A 13,532-nucleotide genomic window follows, 5' to 3' on the forward strand; every position below is an offset into this window, starting at 1 on the left:
TATAGGACGAAGAGCTAATGAGACACTGATGCTAGTCGGTTAGGGGTTCTAGGTGCTGCTGAGGTGAGTTTTTTGGTCCACCACAATTCACTGAGGTCTTGGGTCTCTGTGTACAGTTCTGTGTATGAGCAGAATCCCTGCAACAGTATGTGGGGTCTTTGAGAAGCCAATCGTCTAGGTAAGGGAAAATTTGATGGTGCTGCTCCCTTAGAAATGCTGCGACTGGTGCCAAACATTTCGTGAAAATGCGTGGAGCCGATTTTAATCCAAAGGGTAAGACGCGGAATTGAACGCGACTGCCGGCCACTGTAAATCTTAGAAACTTTTTGTGCTTTCGGCGTATGGGTATATGAAAATATGCGTCCTGAAGATCCAGTGACACCATGTAATCGTTTCTGTTGAGGAGGTGAAGCACATCCTGAATAGAAATCATACGGAACAATTGTTTTTTGAGGAATTTGTTTAAGTTACGCAAATATAAGATCGGTCTCCAGTTTTTCAGTTTCTTCTGTGTCAAGAAAAACCGGGAATAAAACCACTTTACTCTCTACTTGAAAGGAACTCTTTCTATCAATCCTTACCCTGGGGTCCTGATTTTTCTCTGAAAGATGCCATGTTGTAGGCTGCCGCAGGTGGTTGGTGACTAGTATACTGTGGTCTAAATTGTTGAGCGGACGCAGGATATGCTGAATAACGGGATTGTTGGTATCCTGATCTGTAATATTGATAAGCTCTTCCACGTAAAGTAGTCTTTTTGTACTGTAAAGTCCCCAGAGATTTAGCGTATCAGTATCCACCATTGTAAAGGAGGTCAAGGATTTTTGATTGTATTTCAGGCCTGAATGTGGTGGCTTTGAGCCACTCTTGACACCTCAAGACGGGTGCTCCTGCTAGCTGCCTGAACAGTAGCGGTCGGCAGTAGGTGTTTCTATAGGGCGGTGACGTGGGCAGGAGGAGGGGCAGGGTGGAGGGAAATAATGTATGGATTACGGAGTTGTACAGGTAAGTAAACATTTAAATACATAAAACGAATTTCGTTGCGCACACTGCATCACCAAATGTGATGCAGTGCGCGCAACGAAATTCGTTTTATGTATTTAAATGTTTACTTACCTGTACAACTCCGTAATCCATACATTATTTCCCTCCACCCTGCCCCTCCTCCTGCCCACGTCACCGCCCTATAGAAACACCTACTGCCGACCGCTACTGTGCCTGAACCCAGTGGACGCTACATCCAAAGCACATTCTATAACTTTAGAGGCAGTTTATTCGCCCTCAAGTAGAATTCTTTTCGCTTCCTCCTTGTCATCTGGTGGAAGCTTGTCCAAAAGTGTTGACAAGTCCGACCACATCAGCCTATATAACAGCCCAGTAAAGCCACAGAGTTTGCTGCTCGGACCGTTATACCGGACATCATTGAAAAACGCTTGCTGATGTTGTCAAGCTTTCTTCCTTTTTTGTTAGGAGGAGCCATCAGGGGAGCTCAAGAGTTTTTAGAGCGTTGCTGCGCTGCTTGTGAAATTAAATAATCTGCTTTTGGATGACCTATTCAACAGGCTGGAGCATCTTCCGGAGCTTTAAATTTTTTGTCTAGTCTTGGCAACACAGGTGTAACTGTTACTGGATTTTGCATTATCCTTAGCCCCTCCTTCCATATGTAATCTATAATAGGCAAAGATCTTACTGTTTTCCTATAAGGCTCATTGAAATCATACAGCAAACAGTCTTGCTGATGCATAAGCATCAGTAAATCAAAACGCTTAGCAGCTCTCTCCAGAAGGTTGTGGAAACCCCCAATATCTTCCGGAGGTGAATCTGCTTGTGGGGGAGGTGGAGATGCCGGAGCGGGGATGATGTAGGAATCCCATTCATCCTGTTGAATCTCTCCTTCCTCTCTCTCAACTTCCTCATCACAGTATGTTAACTGCTCAACAAGAGGAGCTTGAGTAGGAAGCTGGACCCTAGGAGTCTGTTAAAGAACAGGAGAACAAACCTGTATCTGTGGAATAACAGGCGGAGATGGCTGAGGAGGTGGAGTCTGTTGGATATTCTGCTCTGGCAGGAATTTTCCTCTTGTAGTCCACCAGCATAAACTGCAGGTCTGTCATCAGACTTGACGGAGGCACATCATCTCCTGTTGGTGATATTGCTGTTGTGGATGGTAATATTGACATCCATAACCATCATCCTCATCAGACTCTTCTTGGTATTTGACATGAAGATCAGTTGGGCTCAAGGCCGCCCCAAAAAGGCTATTGTTGTCAAAATCTTCGTCCTCCTCATCCTCTTCTGAAAACTGTGATGGCATAAGAGCTTGCACCTGACTAGGTGAGGTTACAGCTGGTGTTAACTGCAATTTTGATATTTTATGTTTTTCCTTCCTCTTCGATGGTGTCGTCGACGGGCTCGTCGACGACACCATCACTGCCAGAATCATCTTCATTGATGAAGACTGCTTCTCCATCGAAGGAATTGTCGTCGTCGACGGCAAACTGCCGGCGACAGGGATCTTCATCGACAGTAACGCCGATGACACTTCTATCGTCGACACTGCTTCTCTCGTGGAAGCCTTCATCAACGAGGTCTCCGTCGACTGGAGTGGTGTCGTCGATGGATCGGTCGTCGACGAAAGTTAACTCCTCGGCGTCGATGAAGAATTCAACGACAAGATTTGCTTCCTCAACTGTAAAGGTACGTTACCCATCGACTATGTCATGGATGATGACATTGATACCACAGACACTGTCAGAGTGTTAATTGAAGACACCGTCGTTGTTACTAGAATCACCTCAGTTGATGATCTTCTCTTCGATGGTGGTATCATCGACGGACTGCTCAACTGCGAAGCTAAGGTAGGTTTTTTGAAGGTATGCTTCAATTTCATAGGTGGTGTTTAGGTTCTGAAACTGGTTTCTTGGTCTTTAAAGCCTTCTTTTATTCATGAGAGGCTTTGGTGGTAGATCCAGTCTGTTTCTGCGCGGTCTCAACAGACTTTTTTGAATCTTTTTTAGGTGGCTGTGACAATGAGCCCACAGGGTCATCTAAAGGTTGTTTCTGAGGTGTTCTTGAGGAAGATTTAGATGACCTATCACTCTCCTCATCAGATACCACATTATCTCAATTTCTCAGTCTCTGAAGCCACAAGAAAAGGCTTCCTTCTTGTTTTTTCAATAGTCTTGGTAGAAAAGGTATGACATACCTTGCGCTCCTTTTGCTTGTGGCCAGAGTATAACCAGTATAAGCAGTCCTTATGCTTATCATCAATATGCAGCCTTTACTTCTTGCAGGTTCCACAAGCTCTGAATAAACCTTTTTTAGGTGTCCCCCCGTCATCCGCTTCACATCCCACCACCTTCGGCTGCCATCCAACCTTTGAATCTGGTCACTGGTATACCCTGCAGCTGGTGCTGTGTAGCGATGACACAAACTGCTGCCTATTGAGCGTGGGGCCCGCGCGGATGCCTAAACCCCGAGGCCTGTGGGCCACAAGATGGTGGCTCCCACTGACCGAGTCCTGGGGCTCTAGTGAGTACGGATTGCCGGGTGCCTGCCAGCGACGCGGCTCCTGTTGCCATTGGATACCCTGCGCGCCAAGTGACTTGCCTGAGTATAGAGATCGAGGAGGTGACGAGCTCCCTAGCTGCTCCTGTTCCCAAACAGCCTGCCGTGTGGTGACCTCCCGCTTAACTAGAGGTGAGGCCTCGTCCTGCCTGGCTGCGCCCCAGAATTGAGGCGGACTCCCGCGCTGCGTGAGCCCTCCCGTCTGGTGAGTGGACTAGAGATTGGGGGCTCGGGCTGCCGTCTCGGGCAGCAAGGGGAGGCTTGTGGCCTGGGCCTCCCCCCCCTCCAGGGGCTGGGCTGTGCCGGCAGGGGAGATCCGAGTACTGACCAGGGTGTCACAGCCTGGGGCTGCTCCACGCGGTCCCCCAGCACGCGAGAGGTACAAATTGGGGGTGTACTGTGGCAGGGGGTATGGGGTAGGGGCCCCCCCTGTCCTCATGGGCTACTGCGATGCAGACTGGGAGGTTGAAGCTGTGACTGGCAGGGGGCTGGTGATGGGCTGACCGGTAGCTGGCTTCACGTGGCGGGAGCCTCAGGAGGGACTCCCCGGCACCTCTGCTTTCCTCCCACCTTCAGCCTGCCCTCACATTTGACATCGGAGACTAGATACCGTCTTTTTGGCTGCATGGGTTGAGCAGCAGGCGCATCAGGAGAGGCTCCCCGGCCCCTGACTACCCTCCTTCTCTTTTGACCATCTCCCCCTTCCAGGCTGACTCCGGGGGCTGGGGTTGGACTGTTTGTCTGTGAGAGGTGCACCTCTGCAGACGCTTGGGAGACACTCGGAGGCTGAGATCTAGAGGTACCTCCTGAGGCCTTGCCACTCGCGCTATCGGCAGTGGGGAAAGGCGGAGTCCCCTTGTACTGGGCCCTGGGTGTCCCCATACCACCACCTGAGTGAACGCAGCCCCCCTGGAGTCCATGATGGGGAGAGACACCGTGACCCTAAATCAACTGCAGCACCGACGCAAACTAAAATGGACGAATTCACCACAAGTGACCATGGACCGGCGGAGAGGGTGTTTGGGGGCTCTCCCCTTCCAGGGTCTGACCTACCGACTATCCTATAGGCAATCAGTGCCTCTCCGAACTCGGTGGAGAACAAGATTGGGGAGGTCCGGGTTGACATGGCCCTCATTCACCAGGACTTGCGGAACACCACGGCTCGTATTTCCAAAGCGTAAGCTCAAATCTCCACAGTCGAAGATGACCTCAACCAGCTGAAGGACCAGGTAACCCACCTGCAAGAACACACTAAGTAGCTCCATTGCAGAGCTAAAGACGCTGAAAACCGGTCACATCGTAATAATCAACGCCTGATGGGATTTCCAGAGGGGACTGAGCAGGGTCGAGCAGCTGCCTTTGTAGAAGCCTGGCTGACCTCTTGGATGCCCTGGGGAGCGTTATCACCATGGATCACTATTGATTGCGCCCATCGGTCTCTTGCCCCTAAGCCACCTCCTGGCGCTCCGCACAGGCCAATCATAGCCGGGATCTTGAATTTAAGGATAGAGATGCCATCCTGACCATGGCACGGGCTCAGGGTACCTTTAAGTTTCAGAACCACAATGTAATGTTCTTCCCAGACTTTACTAAAGAGGTGCAGGAGCAGCGTAGCTCTTACAATGAGGTCAAGCAGAACCTTCGTAACCTGGGCTTTATATACAGGCTCCTCTTCTCGGCCCACCTCTGAGTCATCTTCCAGGATAAGATGCTCTTTTTCGACACCCCGCAGTCTGCATGCACATGGCTGACCGAAGAAAGACCCCTTTGAATCTGTTCTACGCCCTCCGCCAGACCGTCCGGAGCGATGAAGACCATCCCTCTCACTCCTCGGCAGCAGAAGAGGCTCATGCAGTCCCGCAGAGGCTGCAGACCATGCAAGGGGCCATCTGCATCAATTGGTTCAAGAGCCCTAGGTACCACAACCAATGAGAACCCCTCAGCTTCACATGACAACAGTAGAGAGAGCTTTGTGGAGGACGCTCACTGAGATCCTGACCCTTCCGGGGACCCAGACCCTGTGGCCTCAGACCCTAACCTCTCCAGGAGCCCGACAATCTGAAAACTCAGCCTGACGTCTGAAAACATGGCTCTGGAACCTCCAGACTGGCTGCAGCTGGAACAGACATATACCACGGACAATGTAAACCACGGTGGCATGCCACGAAGATTGCTACATCCGATACTGTGGAGGGGTCCACTATCACCACGCAATCCCTGGATAGGCATTTTAGTTTAGCTTGTTGTTGTTGTTAACTTTTCCTTTCCAGGGCGACAGATGCTTTGGTTCCGGAAGAATAGGGCGGGGGAGGCGGGATAGGCAGTTTTAGGTTTGAATCTGCTATGGTTTCCGTTTCTTACGACAGACAGCACTTCGACAATTGTTCCCCGAACTGACACCACAAAAATATGTAAGACAGAGCGAACCGCGTACATACGTTGGCATTGCACTGCCCTTACCCCGCTGTGGCCCACTAATCTTCAGCCCATTCATCACGCGCACCCGTCCCGATGCAGTCACCCACCCCAAGTAGGCTGCTTCATGTTCTACCCTGGAATGTGAATGGACTACTAGATCACATCAAGAGAGTAGCGGTCCTTAAGTACGCCCAACGCCATGCCCCCAACATACTCCAACTTCAGGAGACTCACCTCATCGGGACCCAATGCCTCTTCTTAGCACGGTACTGATTCAATAGAGTGTGGCATTCTGGTTTTGAATGCGTCTCGCGAGGGGCTGCAATCCTAATGTGGCAAGGACTTCCCTTTACTCCTAACCATGTGGTGACGGATCCTCAGGGCAGGTTTGTGACTGTGTCCGGGAAGCTAGAAGGGAACATCCTTTACCTAGCATCCATATAAGTCCCACCCACCATGCTTACCTCCACTCTGCAACACCTCACAGGCACAAACCCCTTCTCTACCCTTGAGGCAGACGGTGATTGGGGTGACTTTAATGCCATTATTAAGCCAGCACTTGACGCGACAGGCATACCTTCTTCAACTAGGCTAGCCCATGCACAGAAGTTGACAGACTAGGTGGCCATTCTCGGCCTGTGTTATGTCTGGAGGATATAGAATCCCAGCGGCACCGAGCATACTCATACCTCAGCAGGCCACCATATGCATTCCGGCATTGGCCTGATACTTCTGCCTGCCTCCGATTGCCCTAGGGTATCCAGTATAGCTATACTTCCTCGGGGAATCTCGGACCACTCAGCCCTATCCTTACGCCTGGGTGGGACCTCAGACACAACCCGGGCGGTATGGAGACTAAACACGTGGTTCCTGCAGGATAGCGGCAGTGAGGACGGCAATAGAGGTGGAATTGTGTCTTTTTTTTCTCACTAATCATGGATCGGTCCCTTCCCTGGACACTCTCTGGGAGGCAAGTAAAGCCACTATACGTGGCGTGGCCATGGGTTGGGTACATGCAAAACGCTTGGCACAAAACGATCTCCTGACCCTCCATGAGGCACAGGCCATAAGGTTGGAAACGACCCAAACTGGGACCCCTGATGCTCACCGGGATAGGCAGCTCATGGTCCAAGGAGTTCAAACAGATCTCCTTGGAGTCGGCCAAAATGCTCTGTCGCTCTTCCGTCGCCCGAGTATACAGTTGGGGAGACAAAAACTGAAGTCTGTTACACAGATTAATTTCCTAACCTCTCGCTAACCCGATAGTCCCTGAAATCCAAGACCCCTTGTGCAACACCCAGCTCACCTCACCAGCCATCGCATAGGCATTACGCCCAGTTGTTCTCTGCTTGCACACTGGAAGCTGCCCTCCCAGACGTGCTCTGCCAGGCCGGGGTCTAGCTCCTTTGCCTCTCAGAAGACTAGGCGGCTGACTTGGATCTCCCCATTACCCTGGAGGAGATACATGGTGCGACCTCCCTGCTGAAGGCTGGGAAAACACCCGGACCCGATGGCTTCCCCCAAGAATACTATGCGGCATACCAAGACTTGTTGGTTCACCATCTCGTACACCTCTACCAAAACATTGCTGAGGTCGGCTCCTTCCCTTCCAAGACCGACATGGTGACTATTGTCATAATGCCCAAGACTCAACCGCCCTCCCCTAGATGTGTGGACTATCGTCCAATTTCTCTTATCAACACAGAGATAAAACTATATGCCACAATCCTAGCCCAGCAACATCATCCCTTTCTCCACAATATGGTCCATGCGGATCAATGCAGCTTCATGCCATCGCAGAGCACTAGACACTGCCTACGATGCCTTCATCTGGCCCTGGCTGGTCGCCAGAGCCTTGCACCCTATTTTGAGGTCCTCCTTGTCGACTTTGAAAAAGCATTTGACAAAGTGGACTGGCACTACGTGGAGGACGTCCTGCAGCTGATGGGTCTTTGACAACAGTTCCAATGCTTTATCTGGGCCCTCAACTCCAACCCCAGGGCCAGGGTCCTGACTAACGGAACCCTCTCCAAGGCATTCCCAATTCAGAGGGGCATGAGGCAAGGTTGTCCCCTTTCGTCCCTTTTTTTTGTGCTGGCAATGGAGCCCTTGGCCTGTCTCATTCAATCCGACCACCGGATCCAGGGCTGGTCTTGAGGAATCCACCCCACCGTCAAAATCTCCTTGTATGCGGATGATGTCCTGCTCTACCTGTAGGCCCAGCCAGCTCCGTTCCTAGATCCCTTAAAGAAATCAACACTGGTGCCCCTACACCTCTCTAGGAAGTGCTTCAATTGGCAGTTCACCATTCCCATCAGGAGACAGTCATTCAAATACTTAGGGGTATGGGCCGCTCTGCTTCATGAGCTGGAATGGGCAATGAACATTGCCCTGCTGGTCCGTAAGGCTAAAGAGGACTTCAAGCGCTTGCAAACCTTACCGCTTAACCCATTCGGGAGGATAGCGCTGCTCAAAATTATGATCCTCCCACGTTTCTTATCCATCATTCAGAACACCACTTTTCACTTCCCGCACTTTTGGGTGGGGTGATCACAAGGTTTCTATGGGAAGAGGCGAGACCCCAGGTCGCTCTTACCCAATGCAGGATCCCACCCTTCGATGGAGGTCTGGGCATGACCGATCTACACCTAAACTACCTGGCCATCCGCCTTCTTGTAATACACGATTGGTTCACTGGGGTATGGTCTGACCCGACCTACATGACCGAGCCCAGAAACATGGAACTCCCCCAAATACAAGTGTATCTATACAGATGTCTCATACACAACGTGATCCTGCCGATAACCAGGGCTGTCCTAGTGGCGTGGCGCACGGCTCTGAGGCATACACGATGGGACAACCGACTGACCCAACATACACCTCTCTGGCAGGGCACATGGCTGGGGGAAGTAGCAGCACTCTCATGGTTCAAGCAACGGGACCACATAGGGCTCTTTTTGTTGGGCGACATATGGGTGTGCGACCGCATTAGGACATTCCAGGACCTGCTGGGACGTTATACTCTCCACGGTTTTATAAATATCTACAACTCGGTCATGCCCTCTACATACATATGTCCACAGGCACATCTCTTCCCGAATTCAACCCACTAGAAGCTCAGGTCATGATGGGGAACCTGGGGAGGGGTGGGGGTCTCCCGAATATACCATACCCTTGTTAACAAGGACCGGCAGCTCTGGATCCGCTTTCCTCTGGAGGAGGAAGACTAGTGTGACACCCTAATGGCCCCCAAAACTATCACAACTTCAGCCAGACTCCTTCTTATTCTATTATTCGACCTCCATGCGGCCTATATCACCCCAGCGTGCCTACACAGAGCAGGGATGCCTCCCTCCCCTAACTGCACAAGCTGTGGCCACGCACCAGCAGACTTCTACCACGTGATTTGAACGTGCCCTAGCCTTGACCCTTATTGGTCGGTCATAGAGACAGAACTTACACAGGTCCCAGTATGGCCAGTGCCCCATGATCCTGTGCATCTCATCTTGGGGTGATGGATGTATGGATGTCCTAGATTATGCCACATGAATGCATCCTTAGAGTGGCCGGGCTTGTGGCAGAGCCAAGCGAATGGAACCCACATATGCTGTACAGTGGGGAAACAAAAAAAGCCACAGCAAACCAGCCCCCCGCCTCAAGGACCACATTGCGAAAGTGGGAAACAACCAACACACCTATAACAGAAGGGTAAACAGTAAGGGGAGCCCCACCCATCCCTGCCTGCTAATGCCAAGCGCAATGGGTGAGAAGGACAAATGTAAGGAATGGGACAGGAAGACGGATGAGGAGGTAATTCATGATAAACTAAATGTATTAAAAAATATCTCACTTGTAGGATTACTTGAAGTTTCCATATTTATCCCCAGACTAGTCTAGCATGTTAGAAAGATTACCTCACTTGGGTACTCTGAGAAAAAAAAACCTTGTGGGGGCACTGAGGGGTTCAATCTAGGCCCGTTAAGCCATGAATACATGACCGAATTAAAATAGCGCACGTTTGTAATTAAACCAAATGCTGTCTGTAAGAATTTGGAAAGACTAGAATGATCCCAGGTTTGTATATAGTTGGCGGTATTAGACAACTGGAACTTTCTGCATATGTATCATCGGAGGTGGATAAAAGCTTGTCCAGTCTTTTATTTAACTTTTTTAAGATAGTATGGATATCTGAATTTTAACAGGTTTTCCATATTAGACTTTTGCTCAACCTTATATCAACATAACTGAAATTGAACCTGATGGGCTCAGTGTTCATCTTTTATGTTATCCTTGACATAAACTCTGTGAGAGTGGAATTCTACAGAACATTGCAAGACATAATGGGACATAATGTTCTTTTAACGTGAATAATTCTTCAAAGATGTTGGAAATCAACACAGACAAAATAAGAGAAAGGGATACGTTTTTTCCCTCATTATTTTTTGGTTGTCATGCAAGATTACAATATTTATCAGTTTGCAAAACTTACCACTTCCAGATAAGAAGCAAATCTCACAAGTCTTGAAGCTCGAAATAGCCGTAACATAGACATTATTCTGTATGCATGTAATCTTTCCATTGCTCGGGGATCGGAGAGACGGGCGAAAGGAGTAGAATAATCACTGCATTTAAACAAAATTAGAAAAGCAACTATTAGTAGGTGCTTGTTTAAAAAAATCACATCATTTTTAATTGGAATTTAAAAATACAATGTTAAATAAAGCATCACACAAAAGATAATTCAAAAAACGGACATGTTTCTTATTATTCTAGTTCCTTATCTTAGGGATCTTCATTGACAGCTCCACTCGTGTGCAGTGATCCAAGCATATTTTAGTTTCAAACAATAACATATGCAGTTAAAGAAGGTAAAAGGCTTCTTCAATACATTAGACAAGACAAAACTTAAATCCTGCTGAAAAGGGAGAAAATAACCCCATGACTAAAACATGAAGAAAACAAAAATGCCCACCGCTGCATGTATAGTAAGACTAACAACGTGCTGCTCCTTTAAGGAGCCAGCAACTTCCATATTCAATCACACTTTGTAGCAGCAGTTGCCTCACAGGCCCACTTCTTTGTGTGGGGCACAAATACATTTAATCTGACCAAAGGTGTATTTTTCATATTGAAGGAGAGACTAGAAATGTGTGAGAATCACTTATGACTTTAATAATGATCCCTATGGTGCAGACTTCGATTATCATTTCCTTGTGCTTCATAGGCACTTATTTGAAAGTTATAAATGTAAAATAAAGTAGCAAGCTGGTCCAAAAAGTTCCTTGATCTCTAACCTTAAATGACAAAACAAAATCAGAAATCTTAGAACAAATCTTTTATTTGACTATCAATTTTATTGGTTTTCACATACTAGACACAGCAATGCTATACATTGGCATACAACATTGTTAATTACTTCGCCAAATAATGGCCAATACTCACAAGGTAGATTTGATCACACTATGCATACTTAGGTTACCCATTTCCCGCATGCATATCTTCAATTCACCAAACCCAGCCATGTGTCCCATATACGCCCATATTTGGCAGGACAACCCCTTGCCTCAAACACTGGTTTCTCTTGCCTGGCACACCAGTCCACTTCTTTCTGCCAATTTGCGATGGACAGGGAGGCGGGGTCTTTCCAGGCAGCTTGAATGTCTCTTTTAGCCACCATAGGAACAGTTTATTGCTTCAGGAGCCACCCCAGGGAGAAGGGCAAGGGGACTAAGGGAGACTGTCCAGCCTAGTATATCACTTCGTTCTATCACTATTGCTGGCCAGTATCTGGTGAATAGAACGAATCTTATCCAAAAAGATTTAATGTCAGGATCAGAGATGAGGACTCTACATTTATTTCCTCCTTATTCTTCTCAGCAGCCATAGAACAAAATTACATGAAAATTATATTTCCCAGCGTTACACAGGAACAGAACGTTAAAACAACCTCTCAATTAATCCGCCTTGAAGATACTCACATCCTCTTTCTTTGCTCCTCAGCAGTTAATCAAAGACCAGTTCTATGACGGGGTCATTTAAACTCCAGAGGCAATTATAATACTGCCAATGCAGCAGAGTATCTCTGCCAAAAGTGCTTGTTTTGACACAGCTCAGAGAAATAAAAGTCAGTGGCACCAAAACCAATAGTGTTTTCAGTAAGGGTTTGAGGCCATTCCTGGCATGTGACACGTGTCACTCTGTCAAAAAACGTGCTCCTAATGAAACATTAGTTGCATCCCCTTAGGGCACACAGTCTTTGGTTCCTAACAAGTTAGGACTCCACAATTTAATTTGCGTTTAATATTTGTTTATTTAATTTCTGTTCTTCGCAATTGTTCATGTAATTTATAAATGAAATTCGTAAGTCATTCCATTCTTATTTCATTGCTCAATCTTTCATAATATCATGAATTTATACATGGCTCCAATGCATTTCGGGCTTTCTTGAGCCCTTCCTCAGGGAACGTCACTGTAAAAGTAGATTATAAGCACAATCAAAGACTATCATATGAAGATAAACTTGAACATATCCCCAAACAATAATATCATATCATGCAATGCTTGTAACATCGTGTGCTCCCAAAAACGGGACATTAGAGTGTCATGAAGTGACGGTGGTGAGGTGATAACAGTGCTCGTGAATACACCGAGTGACGTACGAAACCGTAAGATAACAAGCATTTACAATGCAATGGTCTCGGCATCATTAAAGGTGGAGCTATTGGCATTGCTCATGACATTTCTTTTTTTTCTTTAAATCATAAATAAATGGCATTGTCATTTACATTGCCAATACACAGCACTCTGCACTCAACAGCACACACCACTCTGCACTCAACAGCACACACCACTCTGCACTCAACAGCACACACCACTCTGCACTCAACAGCACACACCACTCTGCACCTGCACTCACTGCTCTGCACTCACTACTCTGCACTCACTACTCTGCACTCACTACTCTGCACTCACTACTCTGCATTCCGCACTCACTACTCTGCACTCACTACTCTGCACTCTGCACTCACTACTCTGCACTCACTACTCTGCACTCTGCACTCACTGCTCTGCACTCGCTACTCTGCACTAACTACTCTGCACTCACTACTCTGCACACACTACTCTGCACTCTGCACTCACTACTCTGCACTCTGCACTCACTAGTCTGCACTCTGCACTCACTACTCTACACTCACTACTCTGCACTCACTACTCACTACTCTGCACTCACTACTCTGCACTCTGCACTCACTACTCTGCACTCTGCACTCACTACTCTGCACACTCACTACTATGCACTCACTACTCTGCACTCACTACTCTGCACTCTGCACTCACTAGTCTGCACACTCACTACTCTGCACTCACTACTCTGCACTCACTACTCTGCACTCACTACTCTGCACTCACTACTCACTACTCTGCACTCACTACTCACTACTCTGTACTCACTACTCTGCACTCACTACTCTGCACTCTGCAATCACTACTCTGCACTCACTACTCTGCACTTTGCACTCACTACTCTGCACTCACTACTCTGCACACTC

General features: G+C 48.1%; 1 protein-coding gene across 2 annotated transcripts in view; it reads right to left on the minus strand.

Annotated features, from left to right (window-relative positions):
- LOC147708069 (potassium/sodium hyperpolarization-activated cyclic nucleotide-gated channel 1-like) overlaps nucleotides 1-13,532 on the minus strand; it is a 1,702,968-nt gene that overhangs the window by 929,532 nt on the left and 759,904 nt on the right. For both annotated transcript variants that reach the window (XR_015296489.1, XM_086925297.1), the window contains one exon: nucleotides 10,472-10,604. Coding sequence is in view for 1 of the 2 variants with exons in the window: in XM_086925297.1 (XP_086781423.1) it covers nucleotides 10,472-10,604 (133 nt within the window). In the remaining variant the exon portion in view is untranslated. The remainder of the gene's footprint in view (nucleotides 1-10,471; nucleotides 10,605-13,532) is intronic.

The sequence above is a fragment of the Lissotriton vulgaris genome, chromosome 6, assembly GCF_964263255.1.
Source record: "Lissotriton vulgaris chromosome 6, aLisVul1.2, whole genome shotgun sequence".
NCBI lineage: Eukaryota > Metazoa > Chordata > Amphibia > Caudata > Salamandridae > Lissotriton > Lissotriton vulgaris.